The sequence below is a fragment of the Lepisma saccharinum genome, chromosome 22 (assembly GCF_977018435.1).
Source record: "Lepisma saccharinum chromosome 22, izLepSacc3.1, whole genome shotgun sequence".
Lineage (NCBI taxonomy): Eukaryota > Metazoa > Arthropoda > Insecta > Zygentoma > Lepismatidae > Lepisma > Lepisma saccharinum.
In genome coordinates, this window is record NC_139250.1 from 46196270 (window position 1) to 46219878 (window position 23609).

General features: G+C 40.2%; 3 protein-coding genes across 3 annotated transcripts; 1 reads left to right on the forward strand and 2 right to left on the reverse strand.

The window, feature by feature from the left end:
• Positions 1-949: 949 nt before the first annotated feature.
• LOC146004848 (uncharacterized) lies at positions 950-2812 on the reverse strand. Its single transcript, XM_083143873.1, has one exon. The coding sequence runs from the start codon at positions 2810-2812 to the stop codon at positions 950-952; it is 1863 nt and encodes a 620-aa protein (XP_082999999.1).
• A 401-nt stretch (positions 2813-3213) lies between these two features.
• LOC146004849 (uncharacterized) lies at positions 3214-6144 on the reverse strand. The gene has a single exon (XM_083143874.1). The coding sequence runs from the start codon at positions 6142-6144 to the stop codon at positions 3214-3216; it is 2931 nt and encodes a 976-aa protein (XP_083000000.1).
• A 9275-nt stretch (positions 6145-15419) lies between these two features.
• Positions 15420-22821, forward strand: LOC146004710 (innexin inx3-like). Its single transcript, XM_083143665.1, has 2 exons — positions 15420-15487; positions 21128-22821. The coding sequence occupies exons 1-2, from the start codon at positions 15472-15474 to the stop codon at positions 22240-22242; spliced, it is 1131 nt and encodes a 376-aa protein (XP_082999791.1). The 5' UTR covers positions 15420-15471; the 3' UTR covers positions 22243-22821.
• Positions 22822-23609: the final 788 nt, after the last annotated feature.

Genomic DNA, 23609 nt, shown 5'->3' on the forward strand with positions numbered 1-23609 from the left:
CAGTTTTCAAATTTATGGGTTTTGCCTACTTTTGCGTCCCTTTTCTGTAACTTTTTCTAATCATGGCAATGAGAATGCATTGTATATTTAGTTATTTTCTTATCTATGACCGTTTTCTGCCACTTTTGACTAATTGTGAGAACGAGGAAGAATGATGAATGATGAGCAGAGTGGGGGAATGGAGGAGCAGGAGGTGCCCATCCTCCCAACTAGGCGTTTTTCCTACTATTTGTTTTGAGTCCACTTTATGCACAGATCAGCTGATCGAGACTGATACGAACCACCATGTAGCCTACCCTCCGCTGGGTATCGCACCAGAGACCCTTTGAATACAAGGTGACAATTACAATTTTCACTGTGTCGTCGGGGAAGCATTTTCAATGGAAAAACTTACGTGAAGAAATTGCTCAACCTGTTTCTCATTTATACCATTAGAATCATTCCCCAGCTATCCTCAAGGTTCGAGCAAATATCCGCCATCCCCCAAATAACATTCTGTTTAAGATAAGAAGATTAAATGGCTAAATATCACATTTTTATCTTATTCCCACTTTGCGCAACACGTTATAGTTAATTTCGATATTTGCGATATTCTTCCAATTAATTTTAAAAGGAAGTGTTTGCGATTGCCGAAACTGTTTCACCATACTGGTTTTTGTACGGATGCAGTAGACGCTGTTTGTTGTAAATGCTATATTTGAAGAATACACATGATTACATACACAAACTAACAAGTACACCTAGATTGTGTTCCCGCAACACACACGCACGTCTTCGTAGAATGTTCCACTGCTGCTGACTGAGACTGTCTTGAGGCAGTGTTGCCAACTTTTCACGCCGCTTCACTGGCGTGCTGCAAGTCCCACTAAATTACACTGATTAATGATTAAAACCTGAACATTCTCCCCCCTCCTTGATTTACTAAATCAACATAAAACACTACAACAAATTATTTCTCTGTTGGAAAAGGGATGAGTTTATGAATTGGTCTTTTAAATGTACCCTGAGTAGTGCGAACGTTCACTACTCTCACAAGTTTATCAGATCCTGTGTAGACCTCTTCGATGACTCCAGTCCTCCATGTGAGGGGTGGAACTTGGTCTTCCTTCATTAGCACCAGCATCCCTGGTCGGAGATTGGGTTTGGTTGTTGTCCATTTGGTTCTCTGCTGCAGGTTGTTGAGATAGTCCCTGGACCACCGCTGCCAGATGTGTTGGTAGATCCGTTGAATCCGTTGCCACCGACCCAGGCGATTTTCTGCTATATGTGTCACATCAAGCTCGGGAAAGGATGTTAGAGGACTACCTATTAGGAAATGACCTGGGGTGAGATAACTATTGTCAGTAGGGTCATTGGACATAGCAGTGAAAGGACGTGAATTTAAACAGGCTTCGATTTGACAAAGCAAAGTTGAAAGTTCTTCAAATGTGAAGTGCTGATTCCCAGCTGCTCTTCTTAAGTGGTATGTCATTGATTTCACCGCTGCTTCCTGCAGGCCATTGAAATGGGGCGCATGTGGAGGTATGAAATGCCATATGAATTCTTCTGATGCTGCATACTTGTGTATTTCAGTCTTGAATTCTTGCGACTCAAACAGCTGACGCAATTGTTGTAGTTCTCTGTAAGCTCCAACGAAGTTTGTTCCATTATCGCTGTATAAATTTCTACATTTTCCACTTCTTGAAGTAAATCTCCTTACAGCTGCGATAAATGCAGATGATGTTAGATCTGAAACTAATTCTAAATGTATAGCCTTTGTAGTGAGACAGACGAAGACTGCTACATAACATTTTCTCGAAATCTTGCTTCTTGCGTTTCCTGATTTCACATTAAATGGACCAGCATAATCCACTCCTGCATTGAGGAACGCTCTACCTGGTTGAAGTCTTGTTGATGGTAGTTGACCCATTAGTTGCTCTGACGCAGATGAGTTTAGCTTGAAGCAAGGTAAACAATTATGTATAACCTTCCTGATAACTTGTCTTGCTCTCGGAATCCAGTATTTTTGGCGAAGTGAGGCCAACAGTAACTGAGAGCCCGCGTGAAGTAATCTCTGATGCTCTGCTAGTATAATGAGTCTTGTTAAATGATGCTCTGATGGCAATATAAGTTGGTGTTTGCTCTCATAGGGTATTTGAGCATTTTGTAGTCTCCCACCTACTCTAAGCATGTTGTTTTCGTCTATGAATGGATAGAGACTTCTTAATGGACTATCCCTTGCCACTTGTCCATTGCGTTGAAGCTCCTGGAATGCTTCTCTGAAAACATCTTGTTGTGTTGCCTTGATTATTGCTGCCAGGCTGAATCTCAAATCGTTTGCTGTTAGCTGCTCTGTTTTCTTGTTTTCACGATTCTTTGTGTTGTGGATGAAACGCTGGCAATAGGCAATTACTCTAACTAGTTTCGATAATGACGAAAATTTGTGGATGAAGGTCGTCGATGGAACTTGAATGACTAGTGATGTGACCCCCTTTCTTTCTTCTGTAACTTCTTCTTTCTCTGTGTGTGACGAAGAATTTGGCCATGAAGAAGATTCTTCACTCAAGAATGTTGGTCCATTCCACCACAGTGTATTGTCTTGCAATGTGGCTGGTTCTACACCTCGAGATACAAGGTCCGCAGGATTGTCATGTGATGACACGTGTCTCCATTGTGAAGGACTTGTTGAATCTTGAACTTGTGCCACCCTGTTGGCGATAAAAGTTTTCCACTTGGTTGGAGGCGATGACAGCCATGCTAGGACTATCTTCGAATCTGTCCAAAAATATACTTGACTGATTGCAAGATTGAGTACCGCTAATACTTTCTTCATTAATTTGGCAAGTAAAACTGCTCCACATAGTTCCAGACGTGGAAGTGTAACCTGTTTTACTGGAGCCACTCTTGATTTGGCGCAAAAAAGTTTAACTGCAACATCACCACTTCTGTTTCTTGACCTAACGTAGATTGCTGCACCGTAAGCCTTTGTACTGGCATCGCAGAACCCATGAAGCTGTATGTCATTGATTTTTCCTTCAATCAAGATGAATCTACTGACTCGTATATCATTGATGCGTGGTAGGTTTCTATACAACTGCAACCATTGCTGCAATAACGTCGGTGGTAAGCTCTCGTCCCAATCGATGCTTTGAAACCACAACTGTTGTAGAAATGCCTTGAAACTGATGACTACAGGACTGACCAATCCAAGAGGATCGAATATTGAAGCGATTATTATACTCTTCTTTTGCTTATTTCTGCTGCGTGGGCAGATGTTGATGCTGCCTTGTTGGCGATTAAGAATTTGTCTGTGCCTGGATCCCAGAGTAGACCAAGAGTTTTGACACCTTTATCCTTATCTAACTGAAGTGGTAACTGCACTTCTCTGTGGCTATGAGGTACTGCCTCTAAAAGTGCGGGATGGTTAGAACACCATTTTCGAAGATTGAAACCGCCACTTCGTAGAAGATGGATTAATTCTTGTTGTAATTTCAGTGCATCCTCTACACTGTCACTGCCTGATAAACAATCATGCATGTACATATCTTTCTTTACTGTTCTTGCTGCATTCGGATACACGTGTTTTTGCTGTTCGGCTAGCATTTGTGTACACGCTGTTGCGAGAAATGAAGCTGGTTTTGTGCCATAAGTCACCGTTAAAAGTTCATAAGTGTCTACTGGTCTGTCTGATGAGTATCTCCAGAATATTCTCTGCAATGGTAAGTCGTCTTCATGCACCATAATTTGGCGGAACATTTTCTCCGTGTCTGCCGTAAATGCTATGCTGTGTGTGCGAAATCGTAGAATGACGGAGTACAGATCTTGTTGCAGAATTGGACCTGCTAGTAAAATGTCGTTAAGTGAGTTTCCAGATGTAGTTTTGGCGCTGGCATCATAGACAACTCTGGTCTTCGTTGTGCTGCTGTCTGGCTTGAATACTGGATGATGAGGCATGTAGAATACTTGTGTGTCATCCTTGACTGTGTCTGATTCTAACTTTCTCATGTGTCCTAAATTCTCGTATTCCTTCATGAAGTTATTGTAATCTTCTTTCAGAGCTGGCTGCCTCTTCAATCTTCTCTCCAGTTGTTCCAGTCTACTCATGGCTTGCTGAGTTGAATCTCCTAATTGTGGATGATTTGGGCGTTTAGGTAGACGTACTATGAAACGACCAGATTCGGAACGCGTTGTATTTAATTTAAAGTGCTCTTCACATAGTTCTTCTTCCTTAGATCTGTGTGGTGACTCTATTCCTTCCAACTCCCAGAAGCGTGCAAGTTGTTTTTCCAAACTGTCATCTGTTCTTGCAAAACATGCAGTGATTGATGAGTTGCATTCTTGAGGCATGGATCCACCTAGTATCCATCCAAGTTGCGAATCTTGCAGAACAGGGTAATTGCCTTCTCTACTTAGACGTTCTGGCTTCAGTATGGAGTAGAAAAGCCCTGCGCCCAAAAGAATGTCTATCTTGCCAGGTTTGTTGAATGTGGGGTCTGCCAGTGCGATGTCCGTTGGAATATCCCATGTATCGTAGTTTATGTGCTCTGCAGGCATATCTCCAGTGATTTTTGGCAGAACTGGACAAGAGATTGTAGTTGAGAAGTCATTCGCGAGTGATGAAATGTTCACATTCACACTGAAGCGAGTTTCCGACGTTGAGTTATTTATCCCATGAATTGGAATGTAGGCCCTTTGTTTCTTGAGACGCAGTCTTTGTACGGTTTCCTCCGTTACGATGTTTGATTGACTTCCATTATCTAGTAAGGCACGACATGTGACCAATCTTCCGTCCTTATCCTTCGCTTGTACCAAAGCAGTTGAAAGTAGAACATGCGATGTGTGTCTGGTCTTGAAACTGCAGTATGATGCTTGCGTATTTTCCCGATTGTGAGTCTCACTCTCCGCCACTGAGCCTTGGGTGTCGGTGTGTCTGTTCTGTGTTTCCCTTCGAACAGCACCGAGCTTCCGTTGATCAACGTGCAGCAAAGTGTTGTGTTTCTGTGAACATGCTCTGCAATTGCCTGATTTACAGTCCCTGCTTCGATGTGGCTTCAAACAGTTCCAACACAACTTGTTTTCACGCACACACTGTCTCCTTTGATGTACATTTGCACTGAGAAAACCTGGGCATGCATACAGAGAATGAGAAGGCTGTTGTTTACAATACAAACATGCATTTGATGAAGAAGCCAAATATGAATGTGACTGTTGTGTAGTTTTGTTTTGTTTGGTCCTTGCCTCATTGAATTTATTATCCCTTGGTATCTGGCTGATTTGCGGTTTGATAGTTTCTAGTGCTTGACATTTACGCTCGAGAAACGTAAAGAATTCTGAGAGTGGTGGGAAGTCTTGCTCAGTGTGAGTTAATTCCCAATCACGTCTTGTTTGCATGTCTAATTGAGATACGAAGTGCTGCAATAATACTACATCCTCTAAAGGTTGCGACAACTGTAATGCCTTTAATGCCGAAAGATTGCTTGTAATGGTATTTGCGAAGTGACGCAAATCTGACGCATTTTCCCTACTAACTGAGTGAATGTGCAAGAGTTCCTTTATGTGTGTTGCTGCTATAAGCTTCTTGTGTTCATAGCGCTGAACTAGCTGTTCCCAAGCTACTGTGTAGTTGCCTTCAGTTATTGGCAAATTCTGGATTAAGCGTAGTGCCTGACCCTTCACAGCTGATTTCAAATAATGGAATTTCTGAATTGCAGATAAGGTGTCATTATTGTGCACTAAGGCTACAAATGTATCCGAAAACCCTAACCATTTGTCGTAACTACCATCAAAAGTAGGAAGAGAAATCGAAGGTAGCTTGAGCTGGTTGTCTTCATTTGTAAATTTCTGATTAGCTGATTCTTGACCCTGATTATTGATTGCAGCATGTTTAGAAATTATGTTTTGCATTTGAACCTTTATTTGAAAGTACAACTCTTCAACTTCAATGCGGTAAGTTTCATGTTCTTCTGACTCGTCGTCTTCGAGTTCTAGCTGTGTTTGCACTTCATTGAATTTTGCCCAAACATCTGATAAATACGGAGCACGGCATTTCACCTCCTCAATATTTTGAGTTTCCTCAAAATTCTGAATGAATTCTAACAAACGTGTAAGTTGCCCCTTTACAACTCCGCGCTGTCGTGTTAATTTCTTTCGTGCTTCTTGATTCATTGTAAAAGGAAGGGAAAGAAACAAGAGGGAAGGAATTGAGCTTGTGTGGGTGTTGTGTTAGCAGAAATGACTGACCTTTGTACAGCTGATTGCTGCTCCTGACTCCAGACGTCAACAAGGCTGCTCGGAGCTCCGTTGTTGATAGTGGCTGCAACACGAGAAGAATTGCTGGCTGCGACGAAATGAACTGCGCGCGAAATGTGCCACGCCCGAAATGTTCATGTAACTTTCTCAGTACCCGTACTGAGAAATATACGTATGCTGCTATGTTCAATGTATGTAATACACAATAATGCTGCTGTTCACTGTGTGTAATACACTAACCGAATGTACCGAGTGTGTTCTTGAAGCGACACGCACATAACTGTACTGCAATGACTGTTTTTCACATCACAAACTACGCACTTGATAACGTCCACAATGGCATCCGTCCGCAAGGAGGACCATAAATGTTTGCGATTGCCGAAACTGTTTCACCATACTGGTTTTTGTACGGATGCAGTAGACGCTGTTTGTTGTAAATGCTATATTTGAAGAATACACATGATTACATACACAAACTAACAAGTACACCTAGATTGTGTTCCCGCAACACACACGCACGTCTTCGTAGAATGTTCCACTGCTGCTGACTGAGACTGTCTTGAGGCAGTGTTTGCCAACTTTTCACGCCGCTTCACTGGCGTGCTGCAAGTCCCACTAAATTACACTGATTAATGATTAAAACCTGAACAGGAAGTATGTCACATAAATATTTTTGATATGACAATAAGAACATCACGGATTCGTGTAAGACCTAGTTTTTTGAAGGTACTTTATTCTCAAACACTTTATTAAAAATATGTAACTGAAGTAACACTGCTATAAAAATTATAGAATGAAGGGAATCATAGTAATAAATAACAGAATCTATTTTTCAGTACGAACAACTATCATACTAGGGCTTCTTTTGAATAGCCATATACTTGTTTTAAGTTTTTAATACAGAAGTAGCGCAAAAATAGCGAGTAGCGAACAGGAGTAGCGTAGCGAGCTACTTTTTGGTAAATGTAGTTGTAGCTGTAGCGAAGCTACAATTTGGAAGAGTAGCTGTAGTTGTAGCAAAGCTACTTATAAAATGTAGCTTTCTGATCACTGGTGATAATTATGACAATAGAAGTATACAGAAACCAATGTTGAACATATTTGAATGAGACTGGTGAAGTGTGTGATGGTCTGGTAAATGGAGTAGTCCTATAGGAAGTAGATTTGATTTGATTTGATTTAATTTATGTTACTTCGCTTTTTGCCACTTTTGGCAAATTTCGAAGATGGGGACGAGTGGTGATGTAATGAAACTCATGAATGGACACTCCCAAAAGTCCATGCCCAGGCCGGGATTCGTATCCGGGACCCCTGACGTTGTAGTGTGATACGATAACCACTCCGCCACGGTGGCATGTAGGAAGTTCATGTTTGCAAGCCAAATATATGCAGAAATCTCGTATTTATCTTCGGAAACTGTTATTTCAAGCCAAAAGTAACTTATTGCACAATAATTATCCACGTTCTAAGAAAGTTTACACAAGATAAAAATGGCGCACGTATACTTTGATAATTAAAAACGGAAATATCTTGTTGATATGAGAATTGCCTGCCATTTTCCCTTCCCCCTGTGTCGCATATACTAAAATAATATTTTTCGTTTTGAACAGATATGTACAATAGAAGCTAGGTAAGTTCTTCTACTCTCCATGAAAACCATGCAGAGTTTATCGGTGCTACAAAAATGCTGTAATAAATTACATATTCATAAATGTATGGAGTGGATCGTGCAGGCCACTAAACAATACATATACTATATATGAATTAGCTTGAGAATAATTAATACATGGAAAGCATATGAAGAACCTCAGAAATTTAGTAAAGTTCTGATGAATATACAACAAAGCATTGAGATTCCAAGACACAATACTTGTTTCTATTTGTAATGGATGCTGATGTCCTTTCAGTATTTTAACATGATTGCGCCCATGATTAATAAATATATATTTCTTGACCGTATTGCTGATAAAGGACTGCGAATTGTAAATGATCACTATTAGCAATTCAATTAAGGTTTGAATCGCTGGTCCAAAATACGTCCAAATGCTCTTGGTATGTAATGAACATACTTGTCATACGAGCAAGAAATATAACTCTAGAATTACGGGCGCCTTTTCTGTTCCTGTTAACTTCAAGCACAACAATTGCTTCTTGGTAAAACTGCGCTAGAAAAATTACTTCCTTCTGTTCATATGCCTATTTATACATATATAATCATCAAATAAAATACCTTATCTGCCAGTCATGGACGTCCGCAGGATTTTTTTTCAGGGAGGGCCAAGCAAGATATTTTTTCCATGCGGGGGTGGGGGGCAAAGGAGGCATATTTTCTCCCCATAATAGTGACCTCCTCTCAAAAAAACAATTTTCAGTATGAAATTATCATGTTTCTTCAAGGAATTTAGAATAATTAACATAAATTACTGTGACTGAAATGAAATTATGTATGACATATATAATTTTTAGGTGAAAATTCATTTCCCCTCCCCTTCCGGACGTCCATGCTGCCACTTCTGCTGGGTCACTAGTCACGTGTGTGACTGTCTTCTACATTCACAAATAACTAATATTTTCCTTACTTCTATTGTTTACAAGTTTATAAAATTAACAGGGAACCATTGAGATTAACAACGTTGTATCAATGTCGATATGTGTTTTAAGTTTTTGATTTCGATTCGTTTTTGTTATATGTAAGAAGATTGACTTAAATGTCTTGTGTCAAAAATCGAAAATGAGTTTGTATTGAATGATTTAAAGTGAAATAATATTTAGTAAGTTGAGTTGTGTTGTTTAATTCTTGCAACGTAAGTATAATAACATTATGAAAACCAGTTGAGCGCTGAGAACTTGAAATTCAATTTGAAAATTGTGTTAAAGTCTGCTCATCCTTCGCGTACAATATATATTCAGTGTGAAGTATAGTTGCACGTGTGCATGAAGGGGAACGAAGCAGCCGATGCTGCCGCCAAGTCTGCTGATGCAGATGCCGACGTTCTCGTCCACCTTTTGCCAGCTAGCGACCTGCAGAATGTGTACCGTTGTAGCCTTCTCGATACTTGGCAGGAAGAGTGGGATGCGCTCACCGGGAACAAGCTTCACGCTATTAAGCAAACCATAGGTGCTTTGCGTTCCTCGTCCCGTCCCTCTCGCCGAGAAGTTCTTCTAACCAGGATGCGAATTGGTCACAGCCGTCTAACCTGTGGTCACTTGCTGCAAGGGCAGGACCCTCGTCGTGTCGTGTTTGTAATGTAGTTTTAAGCATTCGGCATATTCTTGTTGAATGTGCTGAACTTGCTTACCACCGGCAGACTTTAAACCTTTCAGGTTGTTTGTCGTGTCTGTTTGGCGATGATAACAGTACTTTATCAAAGGTTTTTAGCTTTTTTCGAAGAGCTGGTGTCTTCCACCATCTGTGAGGAAGCTTTTAGTTTTTTCTGACTTTTGAATGTGTTGTGTTTGTCTTGTGAGGAAGGGACTTTTTACACACTTTGTTTTAGTTTTTTTAAGTCAGAATTTTAGATAAAGGAATATTTTCCCGCAAACAATTAAGGGTGCAAAATGGCCTAAAGTGCCGACGCACACAATACCTTTACTTAATTCGTTCATTCAAATAAAAAAAAAACCATAAAGAGTCACAAGTGCATTAATTTACACTGAACGACTCTGGAACTTGTACATCTCTAGATAACAAATCGAATCATGAGTTCACTTATTCATGCGAACAGGCATGTTGGCCCCCATCATGTCTTTGGATCCAATATGGCGGCCAAGACTTTTTATGTGAACGATAATTGCCAAATAGGGGTTGCCAACACTTGTCTTCGATCAAGCAGCATCATGGCTACCACATGTCGTTGTGCTCGTGCATATTTATCCCTTGTCATCTGTGCAACAGGGAATGTTTTTATTTATCCAGGTATACGTTTGTGTTATTAAACATGTATTCTTCGTAAGGTAAGTGTTTCTCCAGTTTCGAACCTGCCCAACCACCGAAAGTTTGGATTACAAACTGAAACGGGACTACGTTTCCCGATCTTGGGAAATGCCTTGCGTGGGAATAAGTAAACAAAATATGCATGACACAAAATTCACTTTAGAAGAATTTCAGCCATTAATTTGAGTTACCAAATTTTGAAAATTTCAGAGTCATAGGTCACTTCGTTGTGGAGATATAAGGGTGAAAGAATTGGGGGTGGTTGAGATTTTAGGGGTGTGGAGGAAGAAGCAAGAATGCTAAAGGCGGGGACTTTTGCGTGAACCTTACAATGTTGTCCTACTTTTTTCAACACACACCGTTTATTAATTGATAAATTGTCTGTAAGTGCTCGTACTTCAGCTTATGAAAATTATTCATTTTTAGAATCCTTAGGAACTTATCTAGTAGGCTCGGATAGCTATGCATCGTGTAATAAACTTCTTGCATACTTTAGAACCAAAAATCTGGCAATACTGACAATGTTGCAGCAATCTGAAGGCACAATTTCCCTTTACAAGGGGGAAAACAATTTTTCTCTTCATCTAAAAAAAGCATATAATGATGATAATTGTGATGATTATAATAACAATGATAAGTAGTAGTAGTAGTTGTAGTATTAGTACCAGCAGCAACAGGAGCAGTAGAAATTGTATTTTTTTGGCCCATGTTCTTATGTATGGAAAAAGTTATCATATATATGTTTATATCCAGCAGCCTCGCTATCAGACCAATTATCTGATTCGAACTTATTTCATAAGTTCATCATTCATCCTCATCATCGCTATTCACCAAAGGTGTAGAAAAGCGACGCAAAATAAACAAATCAGAAATATATGCTTATCCTTAGAGTATTGGAAATAAATAGAAACAACAAGAAAGTTGTGAATACGAATGTGGAAGCTAATCTAACATGTGCTAACATTGAATATTTTGTTTTCAAATTGCACTAACTTTCAAAATTTTCAATAAAATTTCCCTTCCCCTTAATATTAGGCCAATATTTCCTTGGAGAAAGGAAAATTTGTTCCATGTGGCAACACTGCTGTTTAGTAATCTGTCCTGAAGACAGATGGCGCAACTACGAGGGTCACTATTTATATTTTGAGCCTTGGCAACACTGATTGAAGTTAGACGCGATTTGACGTTTGCACGGAATCGTCTGGCATTATTGACCATAACGTACTTCAAATGTGTGTCAATAGCTTCATTTGTGTTGTTTATGTTGCCTTGGAGATTGCGCGACAACAATAAAATGGAATTAACTCGTGAACATTTTCGTGCGATGATTTTTTACGATTTTCGACGTGGATTATTAAGACAAGAGTGCATCGATCAACTTAATTCCACACTTGGCGATGAAGCCCCATCCTTTGCCACTGTGAAACGCTGGTATAACGAATTTAATCGTGGCCGCCATTCGCTCACCGACGAGATTCGCGAAGGTCGTCCAAATTCAGTTGTTGTTCAAGAAAACATTGATGCTGTGCAAAACCTAATACTGCAAGATCGTCATGTGCCATACTGTGAGATTGAGGCAACCATAGGCATTAGTTCCACCAGCATATATAAAATAGTACATGATCATTTAGCTGTGAGAAAGGTACAATACAATCGTGGTGCTTCAAAAGACGTATATAAGATTGTAACAGGTGACGAATCATGGATATATGCATATGAGCCGGAACGTAAACAGAAGTCGACTGTATGGGTGTTTCAAGATGAACCCAATTCAACAAAAGTTGTTCGCGCTCGAAGCACATCGAAACAAATGGTCGCCTGTTTTTTCGGGAAAACTGGTCATGTGGCAACTGTGCCTTTAGAGGAACGTAGAACGGTCAACTCTGAATGGTACACAACAATTTGTTTGCCAGAGGTCTTCGGTCAAATACGGAAAACAAACAAACGCCGTCGGATCATTCTTCATCAAGACAATGCCAGCTGTCACACATCTCGTCTAACAACCGACTTTATGAACAGTCAAAAAATCGAATTGATGGGTCATCCGCCGTACAGTCCTGATTTGGCACCCAATGACTTCTTCTTGTTCCCGAACGTCAAGAATAAATTGCGTGGTCAACGATTTTCGTCGGCGGAAGACGCCTTTGATGCGTTCAAAAACCATATTATGGAGGTGTCTCAAGAAGATTATAAAAACTGCTTTGACAAATGGTTCGAACGAATGCAAAAGTGTATTGACCATAAAGGAGAATACTTCGAAAAACAATAAAGCAGTTTTCAATGCCAAATTCCTGTTTTTTCATTGTTAGGCTCAAAATATAAATAGTGACCCTCTGCAAGAGATTCTAAGAATGTAGTCAACTCGCTCGTTTGCTAACATGCAGTAAATAATTGAAACAATTCAAGAAGTTCGAAAATTAATTACATTCTTCCAATGCATAAATAGTTATCAAACCAGAAATTGATATTAACATACAGATATCACATACACATTTATTATTTGCTTCCATAATTAAATTGAGGATTAAATTTTCACGTCCCTTTCAAGTGTTCTTAAAATGTCTCCTGTGTTTACGTAATAAATCCAATCTCTCTCTCTCTCTCTCTCTCTCTCTTATTAGAGTGTACTGTAGAAAGTAACGTAACCTAATACCAAAAGTATCTATGAGTGGACGAAATGCACCACAATTTGGAAATCGATGGTCCAAATTACGGTATTCATTTGTGTGGCAATATTTATATTAAATTTTACACATCAAAATGGTAACGTTGAATAATATTCAATCGTTTCTACTATCAAAATTCTTATGTCTTTATAGGCCATGTTGTTTTGCATCACACGCTGGAGTAAATTTTACGGGGCAAAAATTGGCAAAAAGTGTTTCTGTGTGTGTGTGCGTGTTCACACTAGTTCGCCACTGCCAAATGACGTTTCTCTAACATCTGTCTTACATTTGCAACGTGCCACCACAAACGAAACTCCGGGGTATGGAGATCCGAATTGGCAACACACCGCTTCTTGCTCCGGCTGGTCATTTGGAAGCACCAGTTCTCACCCAGGGATCGGGATTAAGACGATCCACCCTTCCTCCAGGAAGGAAACCACCGAATTCCGACACGTGACAGTAAATAAAATTCAAATGCTTTATAATTAAAATGTCGAAAATCTTTCATCACGAATCGCGCGCGTACATACTGATTCGCACAAGTTAAAATTTTAATTTGTTGGGTCATGCACGCTCGTAGGCAGTGATAAGCAACGTATTTAACACGAGAGTCCACGCACCGCCTTCACAGTTAATAGCAAGACCTCAACTGCCTACCTCAAGCTCGAGGCGCAGCATAACAGATTGTTCTGTCTTACAATAATACAAACTCATAACATAAAATAACACAAGAAAAACTGATAATTTATATAACACATCAATGTTAATTAGCGATAGGAAGCTAAAGTTCAGGTTGGCAACAATTAAAAATGCCAACGTGGAAGTTTTTACATCGCCAAAAACACGTAGCGTGGTTGCCCCACTCCTAACATAAACAGCCAATACGAAAATGATATTTTATTGAAAACGAGGGAGAAATACTTTGCTATAATATTACAATATTAAACTATATAGAATTAACTAAACTGATTTTATCAAATAATTCATATTTGCCCTTGCACATGAAAATGATTAAATAAAGATTTAGTTTATAACGAAGACAAATTACTTCAATCTTGTACATTGTTGAACAAAAATCGATATTAAGAAGAAATGTATTTAACTTGTGCTTAAACAACAAAATCTGCGTGAAAGATAGAAATAATCCTAGCCATTTTGGATTTGAAAAACAATGAAAACGTTGCATATATTATTTGGGATAATTATTAGCCTATAAATTCTGAATAAATATTGTAAAAATACGCAAATAATATTATAACATAAGATAAAACGTAAATATATACATGAATTATGAAAACAATTAAGTATAAATAATTTAATCCAAGTTGTTAACTTGAAAGTATACGAATAAGATAAATGCCAATATACAACTGAAATCTGCCTAACATGGCGGTCGTTACACATTCAACCAACTACTCCCTTCGCCAGAATGATTAATAGGAATAATAATTACTATGATTGTTATTATGATTACTGGACTTACAACAACCTATAAAATCATTTACTCTCTTCATTAATTGGTAGAATATGAAAAACATAATCTGCTTTATGCAATGTTACACTCAATTCCTTCAACCTAAGGCATTTTTTAATTTTATTATTCTGTTTCAATACTAACTAAATTAACTTTATTTGTGTTAAGTATAAAATCTAACGCACATGAATTTTACTAGTACGGTTGGTCTAACTCTGGCAAGCTACATTTCGTTACTTGAGAAATGTATTTTCTCTCTTCACTTGGTCACCTGTTTTTCCAAGGGTAAAGGTACTCAGGGGTGCCCACAGCGGGGATTCATGACGCGCCTGCGTCATGAGAATTTTTTTTGGGGGGGACAAAATTTTATAGTTTTATAGTTTTCGTTTCGTTTGATTGACTTGTTATTGATTTTTAGTTATGGTTATTATGTACAGTTTTTCTACCTACCTGTGGGTAATCGTGGCCATGGGTTGAAATGAAACATCACCTCTTATGCCTGAAGAATCGGTTTGGAAAAAAGGGGGGGGGAGTGCTGTTCGTGTTAATACAAGATAAGTCAAGCAGACAAACTGTCGACATTCAAACAAAAATCAATTACTGCATGTTTATCCAAACTATATTTGTGTGTGTATGTATGTGGGGGGTGGGTGGTGGTTGTGATGAACATTTCTTTTGGTTGGGATTTTGATTAACAACTTTGGAGGGAATGCGGCCTCAGCCTTGGGGGGGGGGGGGGGAATGGACACTCCTGAAAGTGCTGATAGGACACAATGGGAGGAAGCGAGAGGAAACAAAGAGTATTCATTGCGATATGCACAGTCGCATAACTTGAATGTTATGGGTGTCAATGCGATAAGCGACAATCGGATAATATCCTGTGACTCAGGTAGTCACTATCGGGCGTCGGATTCCACTCATTGTAAGCTGCAATTCCAGGAAGCAGCACCGGAGGATTGGAATGGATTGGAAATGATTGACTGCATTGTGCTTAGAGTCAATCCATTGTTCTTCCTACAGCGGATGTTTGCACTGCGTAATGCATCGCAGAAGGCGTGGCCTATGTGTCCTTGCGTAGTATAAAACCCTCCCCGAGCCAGGAGATCCCTCGTTTGTTCGCTTTTGCTCGGTGAAGACGGATCTCAAGCTGTCAATCTGACGAGTTCATCATGATGGGCTTCAAAGGTAATCAACTGAAGAAAACCGTTGTGCGTAGGAGTTACACTTCACTTCACATATCTACTTACTCATTTCCTTTTCTTCAGTCCTTTCTATGTCAAATACTTTAATTCCCTTGTCTTTATCCACTCTAGTTTCTTCTCAACTTTATACTCTCCAGATATGCTTTTTTCATACTTCTTATTCTTTACTCCCCTTATTAATGACTTCAGCCTTTTAATATCTGCAAGTAAATTCACAAATCTTGCTTGGCAATGAAGTGCTAACGGGTTTTATTTCTATTGAGAACTTTGGCAAAACTATTCTACTTTTTCTCTCTTCGTACTTTCGTTTTAGAAAGTGTTAACAGAAGAATCTCAGGTGGTTGTTAAGATGAAGTTCTAATTACAACTCTGCTCACTTAGGAAGTGTACACAGAAGAATATCAAGTGGTTGTTAAGAGGAAGTTCTGGCTACAACTCTGCTCACTTAGGAAGTGTACACACAAGAATCTCCGGTGGTTGTTAAGAGAAAATTCTGGCTACAACTCTGCTCACTTTACAGTGTTTACAGTAGAATCTCAGGTGTTGTTAAGAGGAAATTCTGGCTACAACTCTACTCACTCAGGAAGTGTACAGACGGGATCAAATGAAATGTACTTCCCTTTACCTACCAACTCAGAAGCGAGTTGGAAACTCTTCATTGCTCCTGTATAGATAAGAAAGTGGGGGAAGGCAATAGCAGACAAGGCCAGCACGCAAACTTGTTTCCAGCAAGCTTTCTGTTGGAGTCTTGGCAGTTTGTGGAAGGATTTTGTGTTCCTAACCCCCCCCCCCCGCCCCTCTCTCTCTGTCTCTCTTTCTCCTTGTGTTTGTGTGTGTATGCGTGTGTGTGTGTGTGCGCGCCAACACCTGTTTCATTTTAAGTTTGACGTATTTTATTGCATTGACTAATTGCTGTTGTGACTGGGTATGAACCAGGTTAGCAATGGAGACATAATGAAGGATCAAAAATACAAAAAATCATGGCATGAGTAGTTAGTAGTAGTAAAGGTAAGGCAAAGTTCGTCGTCCGTATAGAACCGTGCCATGAAGGCACATTTAGGGGATGTGGCAGTAGGGCGCCGCATATTCTCGAGTTCGGCCATTTTGGAGGTCAATGATCAGCATCACGCTCCAGCCGTTTTTACTCCCCAGGGATGTAGTTGAAACGAGAAAATAAAAATGTTTTACATTTCGCGTATGTGACAGTATTCTTTGGATATTGTCTTGGAAGTGTCTGTTAACATCCTAATTTTGTTTAAGGATAAAACTGGCTGAAGGCCGCGAGTGTTCCTGAGAAGTAATGAGCATATCACATAATGCGCAATAGTTTGGCTCGCGTTTTTCGAAAAATAATAATAATAATAATAATAAAAACAAAATATACAAATCAATTCTAAGAGTCATTGTGATCATGGAGTGCATTTTGCACACTAACGAGGATCTGGCGTCTAGACATAAGGTCAGTATAATGGTCTGTGGGGTTTGGACTGTGTCCTATCCATCTACGTTTGTAGTTGTCTCACAACTTTCATCTTAACACACCTTTCATTATCCAAAAGTGGAAGAAAAGCGAAATAAAATAAATCAATCAATCGGTTATTGTGTCCCTGCGTTTTTTCAATTTATCACCATGACCGAAAATTAATGTTTCGCTGATGTAATGCATCACTATAATCATGTGAATTATTTTCCGTCATCATCGTGTGCTTAATCATTCCTTAAAGCATAGACTCTAACGCTGTTGTCCTTAGTGTAATTGATCTTATTGTGTGGAAGTTTTGATGTAGACAAAAGAATGGTTAAGAATAAATCTCAATTGATTGTTCGAAATGTAAAATATAATAATTCCGAGGTGACGCATATTAACTGTTCTTAGTTCGATGTCAAAGAACGATTTTTCCTATACATTAAAAAGGATTCCGGCCTCCGTGGTAGAGTGGTTAGCACAGCTTGCTGAATGACCGGCCTTGGCATTGTGTTCATTCGGTGTCTCATTGTGAGTGTCGCTTCATTAATTTCATCATTTCATCTACCATCCTCATCGTCGCGTTTAGCCAAAAGTGGCACCAGAAGCGAATTAAAATAAAGCAAATCAATCAATCAATAGAACATAGGGTCTCCGGTTTCATAGAGCAGTATACAAAGCACTCGGTCATGGAGGCCCTCAAAATTGAAATAATAATTGCAACAGAAAACCTGATATTAGAGTATTTTAAGAGTTTAGGCATATTAAAAATTCACGTCAACCAACAACAATTTCACCTGTATTGTGTGATATATGGTTCTGCCCTAACAATTGATTGATTGATTTGCTTTAATTTCACTTCGCTTTTTGTGCCACTTTTGGCTAATTTGCGGAGATGGGGAAGTGATGATATAATGACATTGATGAATGGACACTCAGAAACATCCATGCTCAGGCCGGGATTCAAACCCGGGACACCTGGTCTTGTGTATTGGACCGGTGGCCATCCACCGTCGTGAGGAAATTGGGGAGCTACAAATGAGTAGCGTGACGCGGTCACGGAAACCTACAACGACTGACGGCTTGTCTTGCTGACCATACGTCACCCCATAATTCCCACCTCGGCAGGTGGAAGTGAGGTAGGCAGTCGGTAGGTAGGACCTGGTCCTCACAGACTGTTGCGCCACGGGTTGTTTTTATTATTACAATCTTCAAATAAAGCTTTATCGTTATATATTACCGTATTTCATCGCATAATCGTCGCACCCTGTTTTTCAATCCAAAGAGAGAGAGAGAGAGAGAGAGAAAGGCGGGGGGGGGGGGGGATGGTAGGAACACAAAATCCTTCCACAAACTGCCAAGACTCCAACAGAAAGCTTGCTGGAACCAAGTTTGCGTGCTGGCCTTGTCTGCTACTGCCCTCCCCCACTTTCTTATCTATGCAGGAGCAATGAAGAGTTTCCAACTCGCTTCTGAGTTGGTAGGAAAAGGGAAGTACATTTCATTTGATCCCGTCTGTACACAGAAGAATCTCAGGTGGTTGTTAAGAGGAAGTTCTAATTACAACTCTGCTCACTTAGGAAGTGCTCACAGAAAAAACTCAGGAGATTAGTAAGACAGAGCTCCGGCTACAATACCTGTACTTAAATTACACTTCGGACTTTCGGAAAGCATCCAAGGAGTTGGTTAACAGAGATATCTGCCTACAAATCTGGTCACGTAGGATGTGCACTTAGAATAACATCAGGATATTGTTAAGAGAGAGCTCTGGTTGCTACAGTGGGAATTGAAATTTACTTCGGACGTGTTGTGGAAAGCACCTAAGAAGATTGTTCAAAGTGATTTGTTTCCAACTGTAGGGATTTCAATTCACTTGCGAAATGATCTATGCCGCACCCGAGGGCATTTTAAGAAGATAGACACAGTTGTGAGGCTGCGATTTTAATTCACTTGGGTATTTTCCAGGAGGCACCTATTTACATTGTTAAAAGAGAGCTTGGATGTTACTCTGGAAGTTGAATTACTCTTTTTATAAGGTCCAGGAGGCACTTCAGAGAATTGTTGAGAGAGAGAGCTCCGGCGACGACTCTGTCTACTTTATGCACAGAAAGGCTAATCGGGACTGGACCTACAGTTTAAAGTGGGATCAGAAGAACTATATGCCTCCACCGGTTATCAAACATGGGACCCCTCGATTACAAATCGGCTGCGTTACCACTGCGCCACCATCCTGCTTTACGGGCAGGGGCATTATTCGCGATTAAAATTATCACATGAGCGCTAGTGTCGCTTCCAATATGGCCGCTCTATGTAGGATAAACCTTTGTTTACATTAAGTAGCAGTACGCAAGAGCAGCGTGTTGTCATGGCTGGTACGGAAGAAATGTTTAAATTACGCAACATTTTTAAATATTACGAATGCGATGTATATTCCAGGAACTATAACGAAGGTGAAGCTGTTCTGAGAACGAAGCATTTAAGTATGATAGGCAAGAATAACACGGAAAACGCAAACGAAACTAATGTATATGCATTTCCTTGCCGCATTCCAATGTTATCCCCTCAAACAATCCAGAATCCACGGTCAACCAATTCTGTTTTCCCGGATTTATTTACAAATTTTATTTGGTTGATTTCACGGGGTGGAAACACATGCAAACTTTTCACTTGTCCTGACCCAAAAAAACGATTTAGAGGAAAAAACTGAACAGTAAACCTTACTCTTTCGAACATTTCCCATGCATTCCTAAATCCACCAGATGGCACATCGGATAATTTTAATCGCAAATCGTGCTGCTAGAGAAAAGGGCCAATTCAAAACTGTCGCAACAGTGTGGGCAGCATGCTATTGTCCAAAATGTCCTCATAAACACCACTGTCCATGTTGCCATTGATCAAACCTGGAAAAACAGCCCCGGACCATGACACTACCGCCATGTTCGCTTGTGTGTCCGGTGACGTTTTGCTATGTAGTGTTATGACCAGGCCCGTAGACAAGGCAGGAGTCAGGGGGGCTTGCACGTTTTGTTGGTGGTTGAAATTATTGCATCTTAAAAGAAAAATATGCACCTCTGATAACCAGTAAAATAATTTAAATTGTAACATATAGAAATTCATTAATATCTGAAAATGTGTGATGTACAAAACACGGCAAGAGGCTCCTTGGTAGCTACTGAATGATCATTAAACTGCGACCACCAACAGAATGCCCCATGAGATCATATTTGACCATAGAACGATGCTTGACATGAATTTTCTCGTATTACAAAGGATCACCTGATGTCCCATGCCTCTGTCACAAAGTATGCTTTGGGCTTACAAGAACCTTCAGATGTGAAAACCTGCATAACGCTCCCCCTTACTTGTTCACCATAATGAAGCACCCTCCACAGGGGCGTGGTGCTGATCACATCACCCCCACTCACGACCGGATCAAGAAAATGTGGGGCGTTACCCCCACACCCCCTATACGCCTTCATGGCGTGGTGCTAAGCACAGGGGAACACTTTACCTTTTTTACCACATACAGGTGTTGATAAAGAGAGATGGAAGTAAGTGTAGTGTCTACAGGGTGTATCATAACAGAGTAAATAACTTTAATAATTTATTTCGACTAAACTATATGGAATACAATTATGATGTTTTTTATGTATCAATAAGTAATACTTCAAGTTTCTATGAGTGTCTACAAATGTCTAAAAATGGCTACCAATAGCTACAAATGTTTAGTGTGGTTTCCATCAGTTATGCGACACACCCCCATCTAAATTCTAGTTCTCAGGCAACACTTTTCCCAAGAACTCCTCGTCCACCAATGTAAGGGCGTTTCTTATTCTCTCCGTTAGCTGTTGCGCATTCTGTGGCATAGGTGGCACATAGACTTTGTCTTTCACAAAGCCCCAAATAGAGAAGTCTAGGGGTGTAAGCTCTGGGGACCTGTGAAAGTCGCCATTTTCTTTAATGCTACACCAGCGCCACAATGGCCTACAAAAGTCTTGCGCATGGAAAACAAAATTCGAATATCTTTTCATTGTCATACAACAAACCTCATTGTTGTGTTTCAGATGTTTTAACAATGCATCTGATAAGATATTTATTATAATATACGCTGTTTATCGCTAAGAAGTGCCTAAACTCTTGCACTCTATTTAATTGCAGATAACTTTGCGAGGATCATCACCTTCATGGCAAGCATGTTCCAGCGGATGAAGAATTTCTTGGCGCCTATATATATCAAAGCCTTTGCACCCTCCAGTCCTATTTTGGGGAATCTCCAATTGACAACCGGCATTGGATTGTTCCTGTGTTTCACCATCGTCGCATCAGTCCAGTACTTCGGGCAGCCCATCAACTGCATGACAAAGGCTGGAGATGCTGAAGCATCTCAGCTCACGGAGGACCACTGCTGGAATTCCAGGATCTTCCGCTTCCCGCCAAATTCCAAGTTCATCAAGGAAAAGGACTACTGGGCTTACTATCGTTGGGCTCCCACCATCCTCTTGGCCCAAGGAACCATTTTCCTGCTGGTCTCTGTCCTCTGCAAATCAAGTCGCTGGCTGGCTGCTCCCTCCACCTGCAGCAAGACGTTCAAGAAACATCGCAGCTCAAGGAAACGCGACACAGTCACGAAAACTCACATCTTCATTCTCGCGTGCCACGTATTCATTTGGGTGAACGCAATGGTCAATTTGCTCTTCGTCGACTGGTTCCTCGGAAATCCCTTCCTTACGTATGGCCCTGAAATCGTGAAGCTGCCTTACCTGGACCAATCTAGGAGGAACGATACCATCTTGACTATTTTCCCACGAGCCATACGATGCTCCATGAACGACACAGATGTATGCAACTTGCCAATCAATGTGTTGAATGAGAAGATATTCATTGGTCTCTGCATCTGGTTTCTGGCTCTCGCTGATATCATATTCCTGCATATATGTGTCGACTTATATCGTCTGCTCGTTCCGACAGACCATCAGCAACGTCCCGTTAGGTATGCCACCATGAAACGCAGGATTAAGCAAGTGAAGGATGATACGATCGAGTTTGATATCTCTCCGGGAGATCAGATTTACTTGCGCTATTCAGATAACCCACCCAAGGACACTCTGCAAGTTGTTCCGGACAAGAAAGGGCTGCCAACCAAAGGCAGTCTTCAAGTCGTTCCGGATAGTGGAGGGTTGTCCCCCGAGGAGAGTCCTCTAATCGTCCTTGGCAATGAAGAGAATGGGAAGAATGGATACGTTCTCCTCCCTGTGGCAGAAGACCTACCCTAAGATGCTTAACATAAAAGAAACTGCAAGCAACACATTGTATGTCAATGATGGGGAAGTGTTTGAACAGCAAGAAGATGTTTAGAAAACCCATAGTGAACTCCCATGTCCATGTGGTCTTCGTGCCAACAGTGTGGACATTTTTTGGTCGGTAAAAGGAACTCAGTGTGGACACAATCGTTAACACTCTTTGTTAATAATAAGCAATAAAATACATAGATGTAATGTCAAAATTTTGCGTCATTTGTACAAATTCGTTGTGTTTGATTGGAAGTAATTGTCAAATTCTTTTAGTGAAAACTGAATTAGTGTATTTTTATCATAAACGTTGTAAAAGGAGTGTCAAATGTTTTTGGTGACAAGAAAGAACCAAGTTCAGGCACATTCATTAGTAAGCTGATAGTAAGCAACAAAATGCATTTTGGAAGTCCCACATCAAACTTCGATTTCATTTGTAAGGAATTTAATGTATTTGATTGTAAGTAATGTAAAATTCTATGTTATTAATAACAACCTTCATACATTTTTTTATAATCAAATTCAAAAGTAAATGTATTCGATTCGAAGTGACAATAAAAGTTAGTGTCCACCGTAAGAAAGTTGCATTCCTTTATTTTCAAACCATGAAATAATGTTTCCATGTGCTGAACTACACTCGTAAGATAAAGGTAAAGGTGCCCCTGTGCATGTGCACATATACCATGAAGGTACGTATATGAGGTGATATGGAGGTAGAGCTTCACATATTCTTGATCTCGGCCATAGTTGGGATGATGTGATCAACATCACGCCCGATCGCCTTTACCCCCCAGGGTTGCCTCCAGGTACCCATTGTCACGAGGCTGGGTGGACTTTAGTTATTTCATAACTGTATGAATACCAAACCGTTTACTGTGATTAGCACAGTCTGGTCAGATTTGAACATAGCCCTGCATAGCCTACTATGGCTCGTGGGGTTTCATGTGGCACACCTAAGTACTTGTAGGGCCTGCAACGTTGATTGATTGATTTGCTATATTTTACTTCGCTTTTTGCGCCACTTTTGGCTAATTTGCGAAGATAGGAATGAGTGATGATATGATGAAATTTATGAATAGACACTCACAAAAATCCATGCCCAGGCCGGGATTCGAACCCGGGACTCCTGGCGTCGTAGGGCAATGTGCTAACTACTCCTCTACGGGGGCCGGCATAGCCTGTAATGTTATCTTGAGATATTATCTTTAGTACAAGTACAATATAAACCGGCCCCATACGTGTGTGCGTGTGTGTGCTTTTAATAGTTAATAAAAACTTTCTAAACAATTTTGCAAAGTTGCAGTATTTCTCTACCGTTTTTTAAAATCGAATGCCCTGTTACTGAAGCGAAA